The sequence below is a fragment of the Anolis sagrei genome, chromosome 2 (assembly GCF_037176765.1).
Source record: "Anolis sagrei isolate rAnoSag1 chromosome 2, rAnoSag1.mat, whole genome shotgun sequence".
Classification (NCBI taxonomy): domain Eukaryota; kingdom Metazoa; phylum Chordata; class Lepidosauria; order Squamata; family Dactyloidae; genus Anolis; species Anolis sagrei.
This window is the reverse complement of record NC_090022.1, coordinates 84,172,915-84,193,064: the sequence shown is the minus strand read 5'-3', so window position 1 is coordinate 84,193,064 and position 20,150 is coordinate 84,172,915. Positions and strand designations below refer to the sequence as shown.

Sequence of the window (20,150 nt, the reverse complement as noted above, 5' to 3'; positions counted from 1 at the left end):
GCAAATATATATAGCAACTGAATAGCACTGTTGTGTCTATACACTCACACACAATTCCGCCCACTTCTCATCCCTCCTCACCCCAAACACTGGCTGAACTCTCCACTGCCATAAAGGGCTCAACTGTCAGTTTTAACTTTCCCTGCAGAGCTGGTTAAATACCCAGTCCATGTAAACTTCGATGACTGTTTTTCCTCCTCTGCAATGTAGCAGTCATCTAACTCATAGCTGGAGAAATGCCGAACTGCAGAGGAGCTCAAAAAAATAAATCTCATTTGTATCTTGCTAGCCGCAAAAGCTTAATGCAGCACCAAAGAGAGTTACAAAAATATAATTTGGCTAGCAATCCTGCTTGAATATTACTAATGCTATGAAATGTCAGAAAATAATGCTTGTCTTTTCAGTATATATATCATATTTTGTCATGTTGTAGTCCATGCTCAATTAAAATTCATTTTCTTTAACTTTTATTTACACATAAACACAAAAATCATTCACCTACCCATTTTTGCTTCTCTCCTGAACTGCAGTTGTGAAACTCTTTTCGGGGGGGGGGGGGGTGTTTTAAAGCTCTAGTTTCTCATTTTATGAACTTGCTTTTTTATCAACTTAAAGAAACAGGGCTAGTATCGTAAAATGAGTACTGCTTTGGAAACCTCATGTGATGAGTCTACAATCACATTTCTGGGATTCCCATTCATGCCAATAGCTGTGAGTTGTATGAGTGAGCACCTTTGTTCAGAAGAGACAACTTCTACCTCTTGAGATTTAAGAAGCTGTTGTTCACTTCTGATGGAAATCCAACTAATGTTAAAAATGTAGGTTAGCATTTAAATAAATACTATAGAGGCATTTCTTTACTTCAGTTTGCACCACTCACTGGCAGGCATATAAAATAAGATTTATCTATCTATCAATTTATATATTCTATATTTTGTAGGGGAAGACAATAAAGTGATTGTTTTCTAGTATGAAATTTATAATCCCCTCAGTGCTTCCCAGCAAACCCTGACCTTTCCTTTCTCATTTAAAATATCCCCATCCAAACTCTCTCTCTCTTTAAAAAAATCTCTTTAGCATGCTTTCTTAGGACTGGTATGGCCTTGTAGAGCAAGAGTCGGGTTTAAGCAGAATTGCAATCCTCTTTGCACATGGAATCATGAATCATTCCATTGGCTTTAGAATCTAAGCTGTTAATAGGCTAAAAAAGGATTTCTTTTTGCATTATAATTAAGCATGAATATATATTTAATATATTACACTGCTTGGACTGCCGCCATAGCAATCCTAACTTCCCTATGCTGTAAAACAATTCATTTCTTCCATAAACTCCCCAACTCAAGTTTTTGAAAGCTTTCTTCCCAAAGCCCACCCACCCCTAGTATTTTTCAGTTCATGTGTTTTTTTAAAAGTCACCCCCTTTTTAAAATAGATATTGCCACATTCTTAATTTCATGCATCACTGCATTGCTATTGCACATGGTGAGTATAGAGTAACCATCTATCTTGCCTTTGCAACCATCCATTCTCTTTTGATTTTGGTATAGGAACTCCCTCTCTCTCGGCTCATGGCTTGTGTACATCTTCCCTTCGGACAATCTTGTAGATGATCCAGTAGAAAATGTTGAAGATGAGGAAAGCCATGGGGAAACCGATCCGTGAAAACTTATCGATCTTTTTGGCTCGCTGGACGAAAAGCTTGCGCATTTCATCGGCAGACTTGGAAGCAGGTGGCGCGGGGTTTGCTGTGTTGTTGTTATTGGCTCCTTTGACTGAGATGCCATCCTTGGCTTGTAGGCAGGCAGGTCCCATCCCGTAGGCGGAGAAGTTGAACCGGCCTTCTCCAGTGTCATCCTCCTGAAATATATTAAACATAGGGCTCTACTTACAAATAAGATATAGATAGTGCACCCTTGCTATAAGGCTTTCCTGCCATCACTCCCAAAGTCACTGGGGACACACATCTGTTAAAATGCCTTGCAGAAGAAGGACAACCCTTTCTGGGAGAGACTGGCCTTATAGATGGGTGCGGTATAATGTGCAGATGCAAAGCAGGGGATCCGTTTACAAACTGGAAAGTGGATTGATTTGTCGTTTTCTTTCAGCAACCAACATTTTCCTCCAACAAGATATCCCCTGTTTTGCTTCTGCCCCTCCTCCCCATCCATACCTTCTTTGTTCTTGGCTTTGCCCAGAAGGAGTGGGCTCCATGTAACTCTTATAGCAAAAGTCATTTCATGAGTATTTCTATGGAGTTACATGGACTCTTAGCAGACAGGCTCATTTTTTAAAAGATATCTGCATGCACTGTCAGCATCATGCTGAGATCTGGCTTCTTTTTCTTTGACTTTTCTTTGGGGTTTCAGTTTACTACTTCCTCACAAAGATCTACAAGAATATAACAGAGGCTTATCTACACTGCATTTTTAATTGATTTAATATTCATCTCATGAAGCCTGAGAGATTAGCGATGTGTACAATGTGTTTCTTATCCTGGTAGTCCCTCACCAAGCATCCTCTACACACTCAGAAAACAATGGCTCATTAAAATAGTTTAAATGAATAATACTTCCTAGGATTTTTTAGGCCATTGGTTCTTAACCATTGGTTACTTAGATGTTCTGGACTTCAATTCCAAAAAGCAGAGGCAACATGGGCAATGGTCAGAGATCCTGATAGCTGAAGTTCAAAACATCTAAGGACCCAAAGTTGGAATGCATAGATGGAAGCTGCATGAAAGCTAGAAGGGAATAATAGATATAACAATATTTTGCTCTTTTTTCTGTGAGCCATGGACAGAGAAGCCATGCACAGTCTGAATCAAGACAGCTCTTTTGAAAGGTTTAAGATTTTTCTTAGAAATGTAAAAAATCATGAGGAACTGGGTGGTATATTTGTTATATTTGTTACCATGTAGATTATTTATTAATGTTCTTGCAGGCACTGAAAAATAATAAAATTTGGTATTTCCTACAAAACAGTCCTATAACTAGGGTGGTATATCCTTCTGGTGGTGTACTATATCTTTGAGTGGAGCTTGAAAAGTTATTGTCTTGGACTACAACTCCCAAAATTCCTTAAGCAACATTCCTGAGTCATGGTTACTTGCCAGGACTGGAGAAGAGAAATCACAATACAGATTGTCTTTTTTTGCCTTTTAAAAAATTGAAATATATAGTCAGATTTTTACATATCTTTCTTTCATATACATAAGAATTTTTGTTGTTTCGATATTATCTAGTTCATTCTGTAAAATCTGATGCAATAGAATAACATTTTAAACATGAAATCCCCACGTTGGAATTTTCTTTTCTCCCAGGATATTTTTGAAGGGTTCCCAGTCTTTCTTGAATATTGAGGGGTCTATCTTGTCAAAATGTCAATTTCCACTATTTCAGCTACTTTTACTATCCATTCTTCCATTTTGATGTTTTTTTTTCTAGTTTCAACATCCACAAATATACAGTTCTTGCTGCAGTTGTCATCATAATGAAAAGTCTGTCATATGACTTCAGAAATGATCTGATAGGTCTAGTAAGAATTCCTCTAGATGTATTTTTTTTTTAGTTTTAATACTTTTTCTATAGTTTTATGGATCTTACTCCAAAAATCTTTTGCTTTCTTGCAGGTCTACCGCATATGAAAAAAAATGTTCCTGTTATTTGTTTACATTTCCAGCAGGTAGTTTTCAATTGTGGCTGTATTTTGGCTATTTTTTCAGGTGTCATGTAATACAAATAGAACATTTTATAAAAGTTTTCCAACAGTGAATAATTTCTGAATTCTTTTTCTAGGGCATCCCACTTGTCTAAACTAATAGTATGGCCAATATTTTTGGCCCATTTTAGCATACATTCTTTGATATAGTCATCTCTCTTGTTAGTCTTAGTAGCAGGGTGTAGATTTTGGGTGATTGTTTATGTCTTACTTGTAATATTTTGTCAAAATCAGTATTTTCTTCCTCAGATTGTATCTGTACATCCTTTTGATATTAATGGTGTATTTGTGTAATTTCAAATCAGTTCAGGTAGTAGCCTTGTTGGTTTATTTCTATCATTTTCAGTTGGAGCAGCCTCGTGTCTTTTGGAGTAATAGATTAATCATCTTCTGTTACCCTTGGGATTCCACTTCCATGTTCTAATAGAATTTTCCTAATTGGATGTTTTTTAAAGTTTGGGTCTTCTTCCACTTTCCCATTAATTAGGTATGCATGCAAACCAGAATTTAAATCTGCTCCTCCAAGAACTATGAGGCTTTATCAAGATGGATCCATTCTTTTAGCCAATTCAGTATAGCTGCTTCTCAATATAGTTTTAAGTTAGGGAGGGCAAATCCTTCTCTTCATTTAGCATCTTGTAAATTTTTCATCTTTATTCTAAGTTTTTTTTCCATCTCAAAATAAATCTTGCAAGTTCAGCATTCCAGTTCTTATATTCTTTTTCCTTAATATTAATTGGGATATTTTGGAACAAGAAGCATCGTTTGGGTATGATATTCATTTTTATTGGTAGCTAGCCATCCTATAAGATTTCCAAATTTGTCTAATTTTTCAACCCTTTTAAAATTTAATTCTAGGTTTTTTCAGTTATTTTTATATAAATCTTATTATTCATTATTATGTTTATTCCTAAATATTTTGCTTGAGGTGTGGTTTCGATTCCTGTTTTTTGGCTTAGTTCTTTTTCTTTATTATTTAGCTCTGCCTCTAATATTTTTATTTTGTGTAAATTGATTGAGGGTCCAGCAACTAGTCCAAATTGGTTAAATGGATGTATCGTTTTAGGAAATTCTTTCAGTGGGTCTTCCAACATTAGAGTAATGCTGTCTGCAAATAACTTTATTTTGTACTTTTGGTTTTTCACTTTTATTCCTGTTAGATCTTTATCTTGGCACAATTTCCTTGCTAAGATTTTTATGACAAGTATAAATAATAGGGGTGAGAGAGGACATTCCTCTCTCATGCCTCTCTGTTTTGGAAAGGTTTTATTTATGTCTTCATTGATTTTGATTTTAGCTTTTTTTGTGTGTTTATTGCTTACACTCTGTTGACAATGTTTTCTCCATATCTTAATTTCTTTAGTAGTTCCATTATTATATTCTATTTCGGTCTATCAAAAGCCTTTTCAGCATTCAATACTAAAAGTACACCCTTTTAAAGTTTTGCATTTTGAACATGTTCAATTATGTTTCATCCTTGTATTGTCTTTAATGTGCTTTCCAGGTAAGAAGCCTGCTTGATCAGATTTAATGTAATTTCTTAGTATTTTCAAACTGTTAGGCAATATTGATGTAAATATCTAATAATCAATATTTAAAAATGATATAAGTCACTAATTTTGAACCAATTCTTTGTCTTGATCTTTATGGATGAAGATAATGCTGGCCCCCTTTTCATGTCTCCAGTATTTGATTTGTTTCCAGTACAGATTTCATGTTTTTTTTGTAATATTTGTAATATTGGTGTGATTTCATCTGTTATCATATTGTAGTATAAAGCTCTATACGGTTCTGGCCCAGCTTACTTGTCTGAACGCATCCACCCTTACGTCCCACTTCGTAATCTATGATCATTTGGGGAAGCCCTGCTCTCGCTTCCGTCAATGGCGCAAATGTGTCTGGCGGGGACGAGAGACAGGGCCTTCTCGGCGGTGACCCCTCGCCTATGGAACACACTCCCAAATGAGGTAAGATCTGCTCCCTCCCTCCTGGCTTTTAGAAAGAAATTAAAATCATGGCTTTGGGACCAGGCCTTCGGACAGTAGATGTTTGTAGAGTTTAAAGGACATGGACTAGAATAACAATACGACTGGGGAGACTGTTTTTATTATTTATTGTTTTAATGATTGCTTATGTACTGTCTAATTATGATTTATGCTTAATTGTCATTTTATTATTGTGGTTGTTATGGATTGGCATTGTGTCAGTGTCCAATGTATGGCATTGAAGTTTTGCCAGTTATGTATAAGCCGCTTTGAATTCCCCTAGGGGTGAGAAAAGCGGTATAGAAATACTGTAAATAAATAAATAAATAAATAATAGTATGTTTCCGTGTGGCCATCTAGGCCTGGAGATTTATCTATTTTAAAATTCTGAATAGGCTCATCTATTTCCTGTATTGCAATTAATCCATTCAATCATTCTTGGTCCACTTCAGAGAAGGTTGGTAGCTTTCAATTTATAATATATTCCAATACTTCTTCTGTTGGGTTTTCTTCATTTTTGTATGGGTCGTCTTTAGTTCATCAAATGAAGTAGCTAGTTGGCTATCAAAAGACAACAATTGTTTCATGATTTCTCCAGTTTCTGCCCAAGACTCAAGTTTATATTTTTACTAGGTTCCTTAAATATCACCATGACTAAGTTAAGATGTTGGATTTTAAATAGACATATTCGCTGTCATGGATGAAATATGACCTTTCCAAGTTAAATGTTAGGAGTCTGAGGCAAGAAAAAGTGTTGTTGCTATAGTTATAATGAACACCACAATTGATTAAACCGTTTTGTGAGCTTCAATTTAGAATGATTGGGGGTAGCCCCCTATATATGACTCTTTTGAAGCCTTTCTGTGCAGAACATATCTTTTAAGATTGACCCTTATTTTTTAATATATTTTTTTTGCGTTGCATGGGATGGGATGAATTATACTGTCACAAATTTATAGCAAAGAAATATGATTGGAATCAAAGGTGCCTTGGAAAACCTGACCAAATGATGCCAAACGGGGTTTTGGCTAATTTGGGATTTGTTTAAATTGCAAAGCACATGACTTACCTGTATAACCCTTTACAGATTAACTCTGCAAATCCATACCAATTTCCTTGGCCTGCTGCTCTTCCTTTTTTTTTCATTCAAATGTTGGTTCCATCCTCAGCAATAGCCTGAATTTAATTGTCAGTTCCAGCTAGATGAGACTTATTGAACCAATTGCGATTTACGGAAGTTTTGGCACAATATTCAGCAATTGATTAAATGGGCCTACTCTAGTTGGAATGAACAACTGATTTAGGCCATTGCTTCTTTTAAATCTTGCAATAGCACAATGCAAAGTACAGTATTTGATATCCACATTATGCTTTCTGAATGGTGAAAGTTATTGAATGTGGGATTCATACGTCTACTCTCAGCATAATAAATTAGTATCCTAAATCCATTTGCTACTTACAATTAGAGTAGATCCATGGAATCAGTGCTAAATGATAGATGAAAATTTATGCAAACCTCATAAGAGTTAAGGAGTCTACTCTAATTCTGACTAGTATCAAGATTTAGTCTTGGATATCAACAGTTGTTAAACTGGTACAGTGACACACAAGAGAGATAAAGAAAAAAAGACATAATACCCAACTTATTTGAAAATAACTTGAATTTCAAACACAGTTTGTCTTTTGTTCAACATAGGATAATGCTACCGGGCACAATTCAAAGTGCTGGCTTTGGCCTATAAAGCACTAAACGGCCTCGGCCCAAATTACCTGTCCGAATGCATCTCCCCTATGAACTATCACAGAGATTAAGATCCTCCGGGGAGGCCCTGCTTTCCATCCCGCCATTGTCACAGGCACGATTGATGGGGACGAGAGACAGGGCCTTCTCGATGATTGCTCCCTGGCCATGGAACTCCCTTCCTGGTGAGATCAGGTCGGCCCCCTCCCTCCTGTTCTTTAGAAGGATGGTAAAAAGTTGGCTGTGGGACCAAGCTTTCGGGATACGGCAATAAAGCGGCAATAGGAAAGATGACCAAGCCAATTAGACTTGATGCGGATGACTAGAATGGTTTTAAATGGTGTATTTTAATTTTTTGATAAATGTTTTTAACGTTTATGTATTGTATGTGAATCTGTGTCCCGGCATTGAATGTTTGCTGTGTATATGCTGTGCTTCGCCCTGAGTCCCCTTTGGAGTGAGAAGGGTGGAATATAAATGTTTTAAATAAATAATAATAAATAACTTCTTCCCTTCTGTGACTTGATCTCCCAGCAAAAAACTTTATATTTTGGGGAGGGGGGAGAGGGCTTAAATAGTAGATCTAAGATATGCTGAACTTTTAATGTATTTCTTATGGAAGTGCTTTAAAGCAAATGTATAATTTTGTATTTGTAATTTGCTGTGTTTTAGTAGATAAGAAATTAATGAGGTTGCCATAAGTTGAAGGTGACTTGCAGGCAGCACACACATATTTGGTAAAGTAAATCAGTATGAAAGATAGCCAGCAAGGCATAGTGGTTTGAATATTGGAGGAGGACTCTGGGAAACCAGGGTTCAAATTCCTGCTTGACCATGCAAACCCAATCGGTGACTTCAGCCAAATCCCTCCCTCTGTTTCTTTCTCAGAGGAAGGCAACAGCAAACCTCCTTATCGGTATCCGCTGTAATTTTTATAAAGCACCCTTGAGTTTTATTTCTACAGAAAGTCATAATGTGAACAAAATAGGCAGATGCAATTATCTGAAATGCCCCTTTTGTCATGTTTGTTACTTAACAGTTATGAATCTTGTCTCCTGGATTCAATTTAAATAATTAAATAATTAAATAAATAAATAAATAAATAAATCTGGTATAGTGAAAGAAAATGTTATACTCTTTAGGTTTTATCATAGAATCACAGAGTTGGAAGAGGGCTCGTGGGCCATCCAGTCCAACCCACTGCCAAGAAACAGGAAAGCACCCCCAACATTATCATACTGGAATAACTAGCAAAATCAAAACATTTTCTTACTGGATCATTCCTAAAACATTGCATTTGGTTTGAAAGCTTGTGCTTTTGTAGGCTTTTTAAAAGGACACGCTTTGCTGCCTTTCTGATCTTGTTTATAAACCTCACTGGCACTGAACACACAACTGATAGTGCAAAAAAGTATTTTGTATTTTGAAGGAAAAATATGTTCCCCATTTGTTCTATTTCAACCTTCTTGGGGAACAGAGGAAAAGGAAGAATGATCTGTTGCTGGTATAAAAGATAAAAGCAGTAGGAGGAAAGATCACAGCCTGCTAAGAACAATTGCTCCTGGTAATAGGTAATGTTCTCCAGTATATATGCAGCTGCAGAGGGGTTTCAAGCAGTTCAAGCTGCTATCCTCTCCAAGGAATTTCCATGCATGAATAATATTTGTCCTCAATTAGAACCAAGATAAAAGGAAGTCAAGAGTTCAAAGAACTATTATTCCTACAACTTTGGCACTAAAGTATAAAAAGAGTTTCCAATTTATTTAATAGGCAGATTTAGATTATGGTGACACAGGAAAATGTGGGTTATCAAGTTATTAAGTGGATTTTGCTATTTTAATTTATGTGATAGATGAAGCATTGAAAATTACCATTCTGTTAAAAATGAAGGGATGAATTTAAAACTTGGATGGAAGGCAACCTTTTAACCTCACGATGACATGGTACTTTTCAGGGGCATCTCTCAAAAATGTGGTCGCTCCTGATCATCTTTCCATGTTTAAAAACAGCCAACTTGTGCCAGGAGGTGGCAGCAGCGCAAAGCAAGAAGTGAAGCTCCCTTGTTCTGAGAGACAAGAATCTGCAATGTAGCAGTGCCACAAAGGCAGACCTATCCCATTAGGGGACGGGAGTTGAGCTCAAAAGAGTCAAAAATGTCTGTGTAGAGACTATTGATATAGCCACATGTGTGGATTTGTAATTACAGCTCACTGTAATACCAGTCTGCCCTGACGACTATACTCATTTGGCAGGGATAGTGTCAGTTAATCCTCTGTGGCCCTATTTTATGAGGATCTATTAAAATGTCCCAGTTTTCCCCCTATTTTGAACATAAATAATATCAATTTCTGCTGACTGAGTATAAAACAAAAAAGTGCTTTGCATTCAGTTAGCTCACTAATTTATTTATTTATTTATTTATTTGATGCATTTATTAACCGCCATTCTCAGCCCTTTAGGGCGACTCATGGCGGTGTACAACACATATAAAAAGGCAATTTACTAAGAGATGGCAAAAATAACTGCATCATCGAATCAGAGAGTGGGAAGAGACCTCATGGGCCATCCAGTCCAATCCCTTGTCAAGAAGTAGGAAAACCACATTCAAAGCACCCCCAACAGATGGCCTTCCAGCCTCTGTTTAAAAGCTTCCAAAGAAGGAGCCTCCGCCACACTCCAGGGCAGAGAGTTCCACTGCTGAACAGCTCTAACAGTTGGGAAGCTCTTCCTGATGTTCAGGTGGAATGACCTTTCCTGTAGTTTGAATCCTTTGTTTTGTGTCCTAGTCTCCAGGGCAGCAGAAACTAAGCCTCCTCCCTCCTCCCTATGACTTCCCCTCACATATTTATACATGGCCCTCATCATGTCTCCTCACATTCTTCTCTTCTTCAGGTAAACATGCCTAGCAATTTAAGCTGCTCATGATAGGACTTGTTCTCCGGACCCTTGATCATTTTAGTCACCCTTCTCTGGACACATTCCAGCTTGTCAACATCTCCCTTAAATTACAGTGCCCAGGATTGGACACAGTATTCCAGTTGAACACGGCTTATATAAACTCTGTCCTCTTGACCACAGTCTGAAGTTGCATGGTCCCAATTTTCATTTATAAAATTTTGGGGGTACTCTATTAAATGCTTCTGAACTGTGGTGTTGGAGGAATGTTCTGAGAGTGCCTTGGACCGCCAGAAAATCCAATCAGTCCATACTTCAGGAAATAAAGCCCAACTGCTCATTGGAAGGAAGGATAGTAGAGGCAAAGATGAAGTACTTTGGCCACATCATGAGAAAAAAAGGAAAGCTTAGAGAAGACGATGATGCTGGGGAAAATGGAAGGAAAAAGGAAGAGGAGCCGACCAAGGGCAAGATGGATGGATGAGATCCTTGAAGTGACTGGATTGACCTTGAAGGAGCTCGGGGTGGTGATGGCTGCCAGGGAGCTCTGGAGTGGGCTGGTCCATGAGGTCACAAAGAGTTGGAAACGACTGAACGAATGAACAACAACAACAACAACTATTAAAATGAATGGGGCTGATTTGGACAAATGGCCCACATCAGTCTTCCTGTTTAACAGTTGTGGTCACCCTTAAAGTAAAAAGGCAGAAAGCAGAAAGCAGATCCTTTTCATCGTCTGCTGTTCTGTCACTCTCTCCTCTCTTGTCACCCCAGCCTTGCATTCTAGTGTTATTATTTATCTTGGTTGCAGACATGGGATTTTTCAAAATGGTCAATCGTAAAAGGCTCTGACAATCTTAGGATGAGGTGCATAAACAGGCAAATGAAATATTCATGCTCTTCCAGGCTAGTGAACTTCCACAGCCTTTTGTTAAGAATTGAGTAGCCCAGAAAGGAGGAACAAAGAAAACAAGAAAAAAGAAACAAGTCTCAAAATATCCCCTAAAACAACCCTTCAAAACTCGAATAAAGTAGTAGATTGCTCAAGACTTCTTTGGTGAATGCTATCCTCCGGGGAATAAAAATTCAGTTTATTGAGCTGTTCTGATCTTAAGGGGTTTGAGAGATATTATTTAAAGTTTCAAAAAGCAGGGCATTTGCTGTTTCCTCTCAATACAGTTTTGAAATGTGTCCCTCCTCCTATATTTATATTTAGTATAATTCTTGCTTTCCTTGTTAGAAGGAAAAACCTATAAAAAGCAAATGGCAGCCTTCTCAGAGGGAGCAGGATAAAAACTATTATTATTTTTCAGATTGTCCACAGAATATTCTCTCTCTTGGCAATTCTTCAGTTTGACATCCACATTCAAATAAACAAACAACATACCCACCATGGATACCAACATTTTATGAATGCTGAAATCCCACTATATACAATGGTATAGTAAAATGGTGTCCATAAAATGGTAAAATAAAGGTTTGGCTTTTGGAATTTTGGGGGGAAGGAAGAATTTTTCAATACATGAATGGATACAGAGGCTGATTCTATAATCTGCATTGTCATGAAATCCGCTTGGAAGAGGCACATTTGAACTTGAAAAGCACAGGGAGGGCCAGCCTGAGGGAAGCATCATGCTTGGCTTGAAGGCAAAGGTACTCATTCAGATTATTAAATGAAACATATGATGCACTTCCTTTCATGCAACATAAAACCGCCTTTTTAAATGATGCCATGCTAAAATGACCCCTGTCTCCCAACTCAACTAAAAAAAAAAAAGCTATGTGAGTAACATAAATCATGTTGCTGCATATGAAACAATGTGGCATGTTGACACATCACAGGGAAAATTTCCTTTGCAAAGACAGATTTTTGAATTGGCAAATTTTCCTAAAAAGGAGAGCAAGCTGAACATCAGAGGAGCAGAGATTGAGCTGGCCTTCTATTTTGATACCACTGAATCTCAACTTCCATTGTAATGTATTCACACACACTTGGGGCTGCTTTGCCCTTTGCACAGTGGGCAGATTTAAAGTGCAGTATATCCAATGTGATCATTGATATGTAGCATAATATCTGAAGGGATGGTATGTGTCTGCAAGAACATGAAGTTGTGCCAAGTGGCTCCTCCAGACACTTATCAGTTACATCATATGATGTGCATACCTCCTCTTTCAACATTACAGTGTTAATCTTATAGAGCTAGGGATGGCATGCTAAAATCATGTCTGCCAAACAAGATGATCCCTAACACCTATTCCTGATCAGGTTGGCCTCGTGCTGCAACCCAGACATTTCAGCTGTGCTCTGCAACATTGCGTTGACTTGTGTATTGCTTACCTTGTGGTGCCGCCTTCTCCTTCTGAACCTGAGGAGCTCTTTGTGCTGCCGGGACACAAAGTTGACAGCAGCATACTCCAGAAGAGCCGAGAACACGAACAGCAAGCACACAGCCATCCAGATATCAATGGCCTTAACATAGGACACCTGAAGGAGGAAAGAGAGTGAAATGAGATCCAGATCCATTCCCCCTTGATTGTTACCCTAGGCAAGCAAGATTAACAAAGTGTGATTATAGTGCAACATTTCATCCTTGAGAGAGTGGCAAAGTACCACAACATCAAATTTGTTTTGGATTTCTACAGATTAATAGCCAGAGATGCAACGTGTACTATAAATTATTCTCAGTATTTGTAATTGAAATTGTTGGGTAGCACTGAAATATCAGCTTCACTATATCCCCCAAATGGGACACAGAGCTGCTGTGAACCCTGAAATTGAGCAAGAAAACAGACAAAGCATTCACCAGGACTCCGAATGTCTTGCTGTCCAACCTACTCACATCACTGATAGAGAGATAAAGTGCATTTCAAGCACCAGTATTTTATACAACTTCAGAGTTACACAGATAAAGATACATGAGCAACATGTAGTACATACATACATTTTCCTGCTGTGCAAAGGACAAAACAGACTTCCTTATCTAAGGTCTATGTGACCAGAACAGAATGTAGCCAGAGCTTGCTTTTTAGTTTAAGAGGACTCCCCAGATTTTGGCACTGTATATAACCATGAGTTCTGGTTGCTGGCCCTGGGTGCATCATATGGCAGTTACGGCATTTCTAGCATAGCACAAGTGGCCAAGCACAGCAAACATGGGGAGATGTCAGCTATTGTCAAAATGGAGTTTATCAGGTTCACTAAAACAGACCAACATACAGTTCAATCTTTAATTCTTATATTTCGGCAGCAAAACAATCACATATCTACAGTCTCCCTTGTACAGATGATTATACATTCTTCAAGGCAGAGGCCTGGTCAGTCTTCATGTAGATGGGTGACACTATAAAAACACCCAATAGTGGGCCAGATATTCATTCACAGATTCAGGAACTGGAGACAAACATTTAATGCATGAGAATTACGGAGTTTTAAAGACAAAAAAATATTTGCATCTTGCTGACCTCTATAAAATTCAAATCTATTTACATTGGGACTTATAAGTGGTTTCCTAGAAAGGGGCTTGCAAAACTGACTTGTTCAGCTTTGCAGACCTTGTGCATGCCCCCTTAAAGCATCTTGGATTAAAGTGGCAAGCAGACGATTACTCCCTCATTTGGCCTGTTGAATGACTCAGCCACTGTAAAGGACTTCATTAAATGTTAAGACGATTAACCTAAAGCCATTTGTCCATGACACAAATTTGTGTGTAACAAAAACCTGGGGATATTTTTATTTTGAGTAAGAAAAAAGAGGGTATCTTGCATTGATCTGGACCAGAGAAGTACCAAAGTTGGGGGTGCTTAACCTGGACCCACTCATCTCTTTCTTGTGCTAAAGCACCTTCCCTGGAAAGTCCCCAATGGATGTCTAGAAGAGTGAAAGTGAATTAATTGAATTTACTCTGAGACCAGAGGGGGTTCGAAATAGTCCAATAGGATTAAAATAAATGTTCATTTGGAACCCTATGTGTCTGTGTGGATGGATTCAAGGAAAGAAACAGCAGAATGGGAAAGGACTGATCCACCTTGACTACCATTCATGGAAGTAAGATTGGATACAAATTGAATGGATGAATAAATGATAAACAAATCCACCAATCTCCACTCCTCACCTCACTCCCAAACCAGATTATTTTCCCAAAGAAATGACAATTGTAATTTTATACATGCAATTGCATAAAATGGTTAGCATAGGGAAATAATATTTAAATGCGATTTTTGATGGGAGGAGGAGTCTGATGAGTTAGAGAATACTAACCACAATCTTTATCCGAAGGACATTTATCTTTGAAGTCACTTGTGCTTACTATTGTTAATATTAATACTAAGTTCTGATTAAACTTATTTTTCATTTTCTCAAAGTGTTCTGAAGTTTTGACAATTAATTTAGAATCATAGACTCATAGAGTTGGAAGAGACCTCATGGGTCATCCAGTCCAGCCCCCTTCCAAGGAACAGGAAAATTGCATTCAAAGCACCCCTGACAGATGGCCATCCAGCCCCTGTTTAAAAGCCTCCAAAGAAAAAGCCTCCACCACACTCCGGGGCAGAGAGTTCCACTGCTGAACAGCTCTCACAGTCAGGAATTTAGGTTCAAAAACAGGAAAAGAAATGATATGATAAAAGTTTTATAGCAATCACATGTAATAAGCAATGTGTTTCTATGTATATATCTCTGTGTGTAAAAAGTATGGTAACTAATGTATTGTCTATTGTTAGTAATTATACTTCATCAATCAGTTCATACAATATAATTATTTTGAGGCCAAGAAAAATGTCACTTTAATCTGAATAGTATGGGATTTTAATAAATAGCAAAAATATATCATTTCTTTAAAATCCATTTAATTCTATTTACTTGTTCTCTACCTCTTTAGATATAGTTAAAAGTAAATTACTTAAAATATTCTATGATGTCTTTAGCCAATTTTCTACCTAAAACTGCATTTATCTGCTCTGCCAGTTCTTGTTTTTATTACAACACAAAACATAAACAGAAAGTGAGGAGCTTTCACAAGAAACAGAGGAAGGACATACAAAGATTTAATATACTCTGTGATTGATTAGCAGCACTTGTATATTTGGTTGGGGCATTTTCCCTTGTAGGGATATGAACTCGTGAAAATGTATTTGATAGACTGAAATTGTCAGAAGCTAAATAAATTTCAAAACTGTCATCTACCTGGTCTGTTTTCATGCTGATACTTTGGCAACAAATTAGTTTCAAGAATATTACATGCTATGCATATAATGAGCCATATGACCATTTCGCTGTTACAGGTTTTACAATATAAAATTTTTCATAATTTTGTCCATACAGAAAATATGGACAAAACATAGAAAATATGTTCTATATATTTGATGTTGAGATCATGGCTCTTTTAATTATCTTGATTGGCTCCTCTGCTCTCTGTTATCAAAATATTAGCCTGTTCTTGGCGGTCCTTGGGAGCCACACCTTCAAATAAACCTTACCAAAGACCTAGTTAAAATACAGACATTATAAGAATTTAAGTCTAATCCTTCCCTCTGTGCCTTCCCTTGTTAGTGATTTCAGTGAGCATCATGGAAGTTTTCTCATTTGGCCACATTGGGCTACAGTGGAATTTTCTGAGGAAAACCACATTTGGAAGCAATGAAGGGATTTCAAGAAAGGAAACTCCCACATTTGGTAGCAGCATGGTGGGATAAGAGGTGAAAAGGCCTACAATCCCACCTTGAGCTCCTATAAAGAGAGGGAAATCCTTTGGTTATACTGTAGAGTTTCAACATAAATAGGATAGCAGAACATTGGATAAGCAAAAATGCTGGATAATAGGGAGGGATTAAGGAAAAACCTATACAGTAATATAGATGCCATTTGGGAGGGAGAGAGCAGGGCTCTGCACTCTCCCTTCCTTCTGGGGCCTCCCCTTCCTGCCTCCTTGGGGCTCTGGCTCCCTCCCTTGCTTCCTCACTGGGATGGGTCCCGGTGACAAAGGCAGCAGTGGCAGCGATGGCAGAGCCTGGCATCTGTTGAGAGGGGCAGGGTGCAGCTGGCACAAGCCAGACATGTGCGCCCGGAGGACCTGCTGTGCACGGCTTTTGTGCCGCAGTGTCTTGCCACCGGGAGCCAATTTGTGTGTCCTTTTTTTGGGGGGTGGGGGGGGGGTTAAGAGCATCTGATAATACAGTTGGATGAGCGAAGGTTGGATAACCGAAATGGGGGAGTTGGAAGTTCCAGGAACAATGGGTTGAATGTAGCCAGCCAGTATATATCTTGAGAGACATTGATGTACACATTATTGTAAGACTATACTGTGAGACTTTATACCATCTTAGATAACTAGTCCCTCTTACAAATGATTGTTTACTTTGGCTGGCAGTAGTTGCTTTTCATATTTTGGGAGGCAGTTTTTCCCTTAAGTTTCTAACCAATCCTTTAAACTGTAGATGGTGGAAATTGAAATGCAGCATTCTGCATGGAAAACAAAAATTTTATCATCAGAACTTGAAAAAAAAGTTTTTGAATTGGCCATGCTGGTAGACAGATTCTGGGAATTGTAGACCAAAGAAATATAGGAACATTTTTAAATTCTACCTATTTCTGAGCTTTCCGGGGAGCTTTCTATTCCCTGTTTTCTACAAAGCAGGACCCATTACCTTGGGCAAAGATGCTCGGGAACCAGAGCTTTGTGTGGTCATAGTGAGCACAGTAGTGATGCCCAGGCCAACTCGGGCAGGTGCAGCATCCATGTTGATCCAGAAGGAGATCCAGGACAGAATTACAATCAGCAAGCTGGGGATGTACATCTGGATCAGGTAGTATCCCATCTGTCGCTCCAGATGGAAACGGGCTTCTATACAGGTGAACATGCCTAGGAATTAAGAAAAAGTTAGTTTAAAGGGGAACCTGTTAGGAGCAAATAGAATTCCTGGTGGAATGAAGGACTTAAAAAATGTCCACTGCCATTTCCTGCTTTTTACAGGAACATTCTTCATACACTTTGTGTGAGGAGCAAAGATGTATATCACCACTAAATGGAAATGTGACCAATACAGCTGAGAAGAGAAAAAGAACACCAAGGAGCAGTAATACTATGTATTTCATTTTACCTTCTCTTCCTAACTATTTGATGTGTTGTAGTAATATAACTAGCATGTGTGTGCATTAACTTCAAGTCACCTGTTGACTTATGGTGACCCCATGATTAGGAAAGAAACACACAGGTTTGCTAGTTCCTTTCTCAAAAATATAACCTGCAGCATCTACTATCCAAAGTACTAGCCAGAACTGACCCTGCATAGTTTACAAGTTCAAATGGGATCTGGTGACTTTTAGGATACTATCATTTTCATGGCTTATGAAACAGAATGAGTTGTTTCTGTTTACCACTAGAGATAAACATTCAATAACTAGTATTGTCATAGGTTCATAGAATTATAGGCCATGGGTCACCTAATGCAACTCCATGATCAATACAGCAGCCTTTTTCTAAAGACACCCACAGAAGAAGACCACATCATTTCTCTAGGCAATTTATTCCATTGCTGAACCACTCACACTATCAAGAAGTTAATATAAATGTTCAATCGAAATTAATGTTATTGTAACCGCAAACCATTTGACTTGGCTCTACTCTGTGGAGCAGAAGAGAGCAGACCTGCCTGCTCCTTTGTGACAACCCTTGGGGTATTTAAAAAGTGTCACTTCTCAGTCATCCCAATCAAAATATATTATAAGAACTTTACAAAATAAATGGCAGAAAGAAAGTCTATTCACAAACAACAGAGGAACTAATGAAAGGAGTTAAGAAAATGAAAATGGAGAAGTATAAAGAATTAGAAAGAATACTTATTTGGAAAGCACAAATATCAAATATGGGAATGGGAATAAGCTCAACATGCTCACATTGTGGAACAAATAAAGGATGGTATACCCACATGGGGTGGGAATGCCCAAAGACAATAATTTTATTTATTGATTGATTTCTCGTATTTCTATCCTGTCCTTCTCAACCCTCAAAGGGAAAAGACAGTAAATAAAATGGAGAAATGATTTAAAATACCAATTCAAGTTAATATGTGCCTTATTGGGAACAATAAGATTAATGTAAAAAACCCCAAACCAACCCAAGTTTATTTAGCAGGCAAGGCGGGAATAGCATGGGGAGGGAAAGATGAAAAAAAATGGAATAAGGAAAACCGGAATAATCTGTTTGATCAAGTCCAATCAGACGTTATAGAATGTACAACTTGAGATGATATGCAGGGGAACAAAACAGAAGAAATTAAAGACAAATGGTATCTACATGGAATTGATAAAAAATGATGAAGGACAAACACAAATATTATACAATGACTAATAAAATTGTGATCATGGTTAAAGATACAGATATAGAGGAAAATGTGGTAGGGATATGGGGTAGAGGTGGGGAGCGGGAAAAAAGATAATAACTTTGTAAAAGAGATGAATAGATAATACAGAAATGTTCTATTACATCTAATGTGTTTATGCAATAGCTGTCGATTACCTATTCGCAGATTGTGTTATTATGTACTCAATAAAAATACATACTTAAAAAAAAAACTCCTCAGTCATCTCTTCACCAGGTGAACCTTTTATTATTTCTAAGGACAAATGCTTGCCATGTGTCTTTCATTACTGACCTGTATTGTATTCTTTAGTACAGTCACGCAAATCTTTCTCTTCTTTCAGAATGAACTGAGGCAAAGTTAACCCTTCAGCAATCTGCACGGCATTAGCTTTCTGCCATTTAAATATCAGATCATTCATTGTGTATCCAACTGTGGAGAGACCCAGAAAACAGACAAAACATTTGAAGATGAAGTGAGACTTTCGGTAAATTTCAATAACTGGTTTACATGGTAAAGACTAGCACTCATTAGGAGATAGCTTTTGTTTAATAGCAGCAGGAAGCTCGGGTTGACAACCCATAAAATGAATGTTGTTCCAGTACAGAGAGCTTGTAGTCTGCCCAAGATTTTGAGAGAAACATGACCAAAATGTTTTCTCCTCCACAGATGTTAGATGCCACGGGATGGGCTGTCAAGACATCTGCATTTCCTGGTCACCATAACTGGAAGTCAGTGATATGGAGCAGGGAAGGGAAAATATGTCAGATCATGATCTAAGTTCTTTCAAACAGTGAAGGATATGAATAACCGCAATTTAGAGGCAAAACCACATTTACAACATTGTCCCCTTTGACCTTTAAATGGATGAGACAGGAATGAAATACAGAGGATGAGAGCTGATGATTTAGAGGAAATTACATCCCACATTCTTCACTGCAAAAGGGATTCCACCCCTCCCCCCATAATTTCACAGTAGTCTCTAAGGACTATCTGAGCTAAATTTAAGCTGGACTGCTTGAACAACTGTCAGTGAGTGTGATCAGAGAAGCATGAAAAGTTGCACATGACACACAGTCTGTCCCGATGCTTCATCTCTCCCTACTGTCCCCCAGTTTCTCTTTCATAATTGGAGGATTTGGCAAAGAGCTGAACAGATGATGTGGCCTGTGCATATCTACAGAATGGAAGCTATTTTTATACTTGGAAGCCTTCCGGACTCACAGCTTTCCAATTGCATGATACATGTCTGGACATCCATGGGGAAGTTCTTCAGATCCATAGGGCAAGCCAGTGTCAAGGTAATCCTGTGAAATGAAACAAATCAGTGAAACAATTGTGGCATTTCTAGCAGACATGACAACTACGTTATATTCAAACCATGAGGATGTTTGCAATTCATGGATATATGTTCAGCCTTGGTCCTATAGACAGAGGAGGGAGACATAAAAGGTATA

The 20,150-nt window shown here is 38.0% G+C and overlaps 1 protein-coding gene across 2 annotated transcripts in view; it reads right to left on the bottom strand.

The window, feature by feature from the left end:
* Positions 1-1,381: 1,381 nt before the first annotated feature.
* Positions 1,382-20,150, bottom strand: part of GLRA1 (glycine receptor alpha 1) — a 102,384-nt gene continuing 83,615 nt past the window's right edge. Inside the window, exons 5-9 of one of the 2 annotated variants that reach the window (XM_060765493.2) lie at positions 19,918-20,000; positions 18,988-19,125; positions 16,981-17,195; positions 12,677-12,823; positions 1,382-1,881 (exon numbers count right to left, since the gene is read on the bottom strand). In XM_060765493.2, coding sequence (XP_060621476.1) covers positions 1,567-1,881; positions 12,677-12,823; positions 16,981-17,195; positions 18,988-19,125; positions 19,918-20,000 — 898 coding nt within the window. In that variant the 3' untranslated portion in view covers positions 1,382-1,566. The remainder of the gene's footprint in view (positions 1,882-12,676; positions 12,824-16,980; positions 17,196-18,987; positions 19,126-19,917; positions 20,001-20,150) is intronic. The other variant, XM_060765494.2, reaches the window with a different exon arrangement.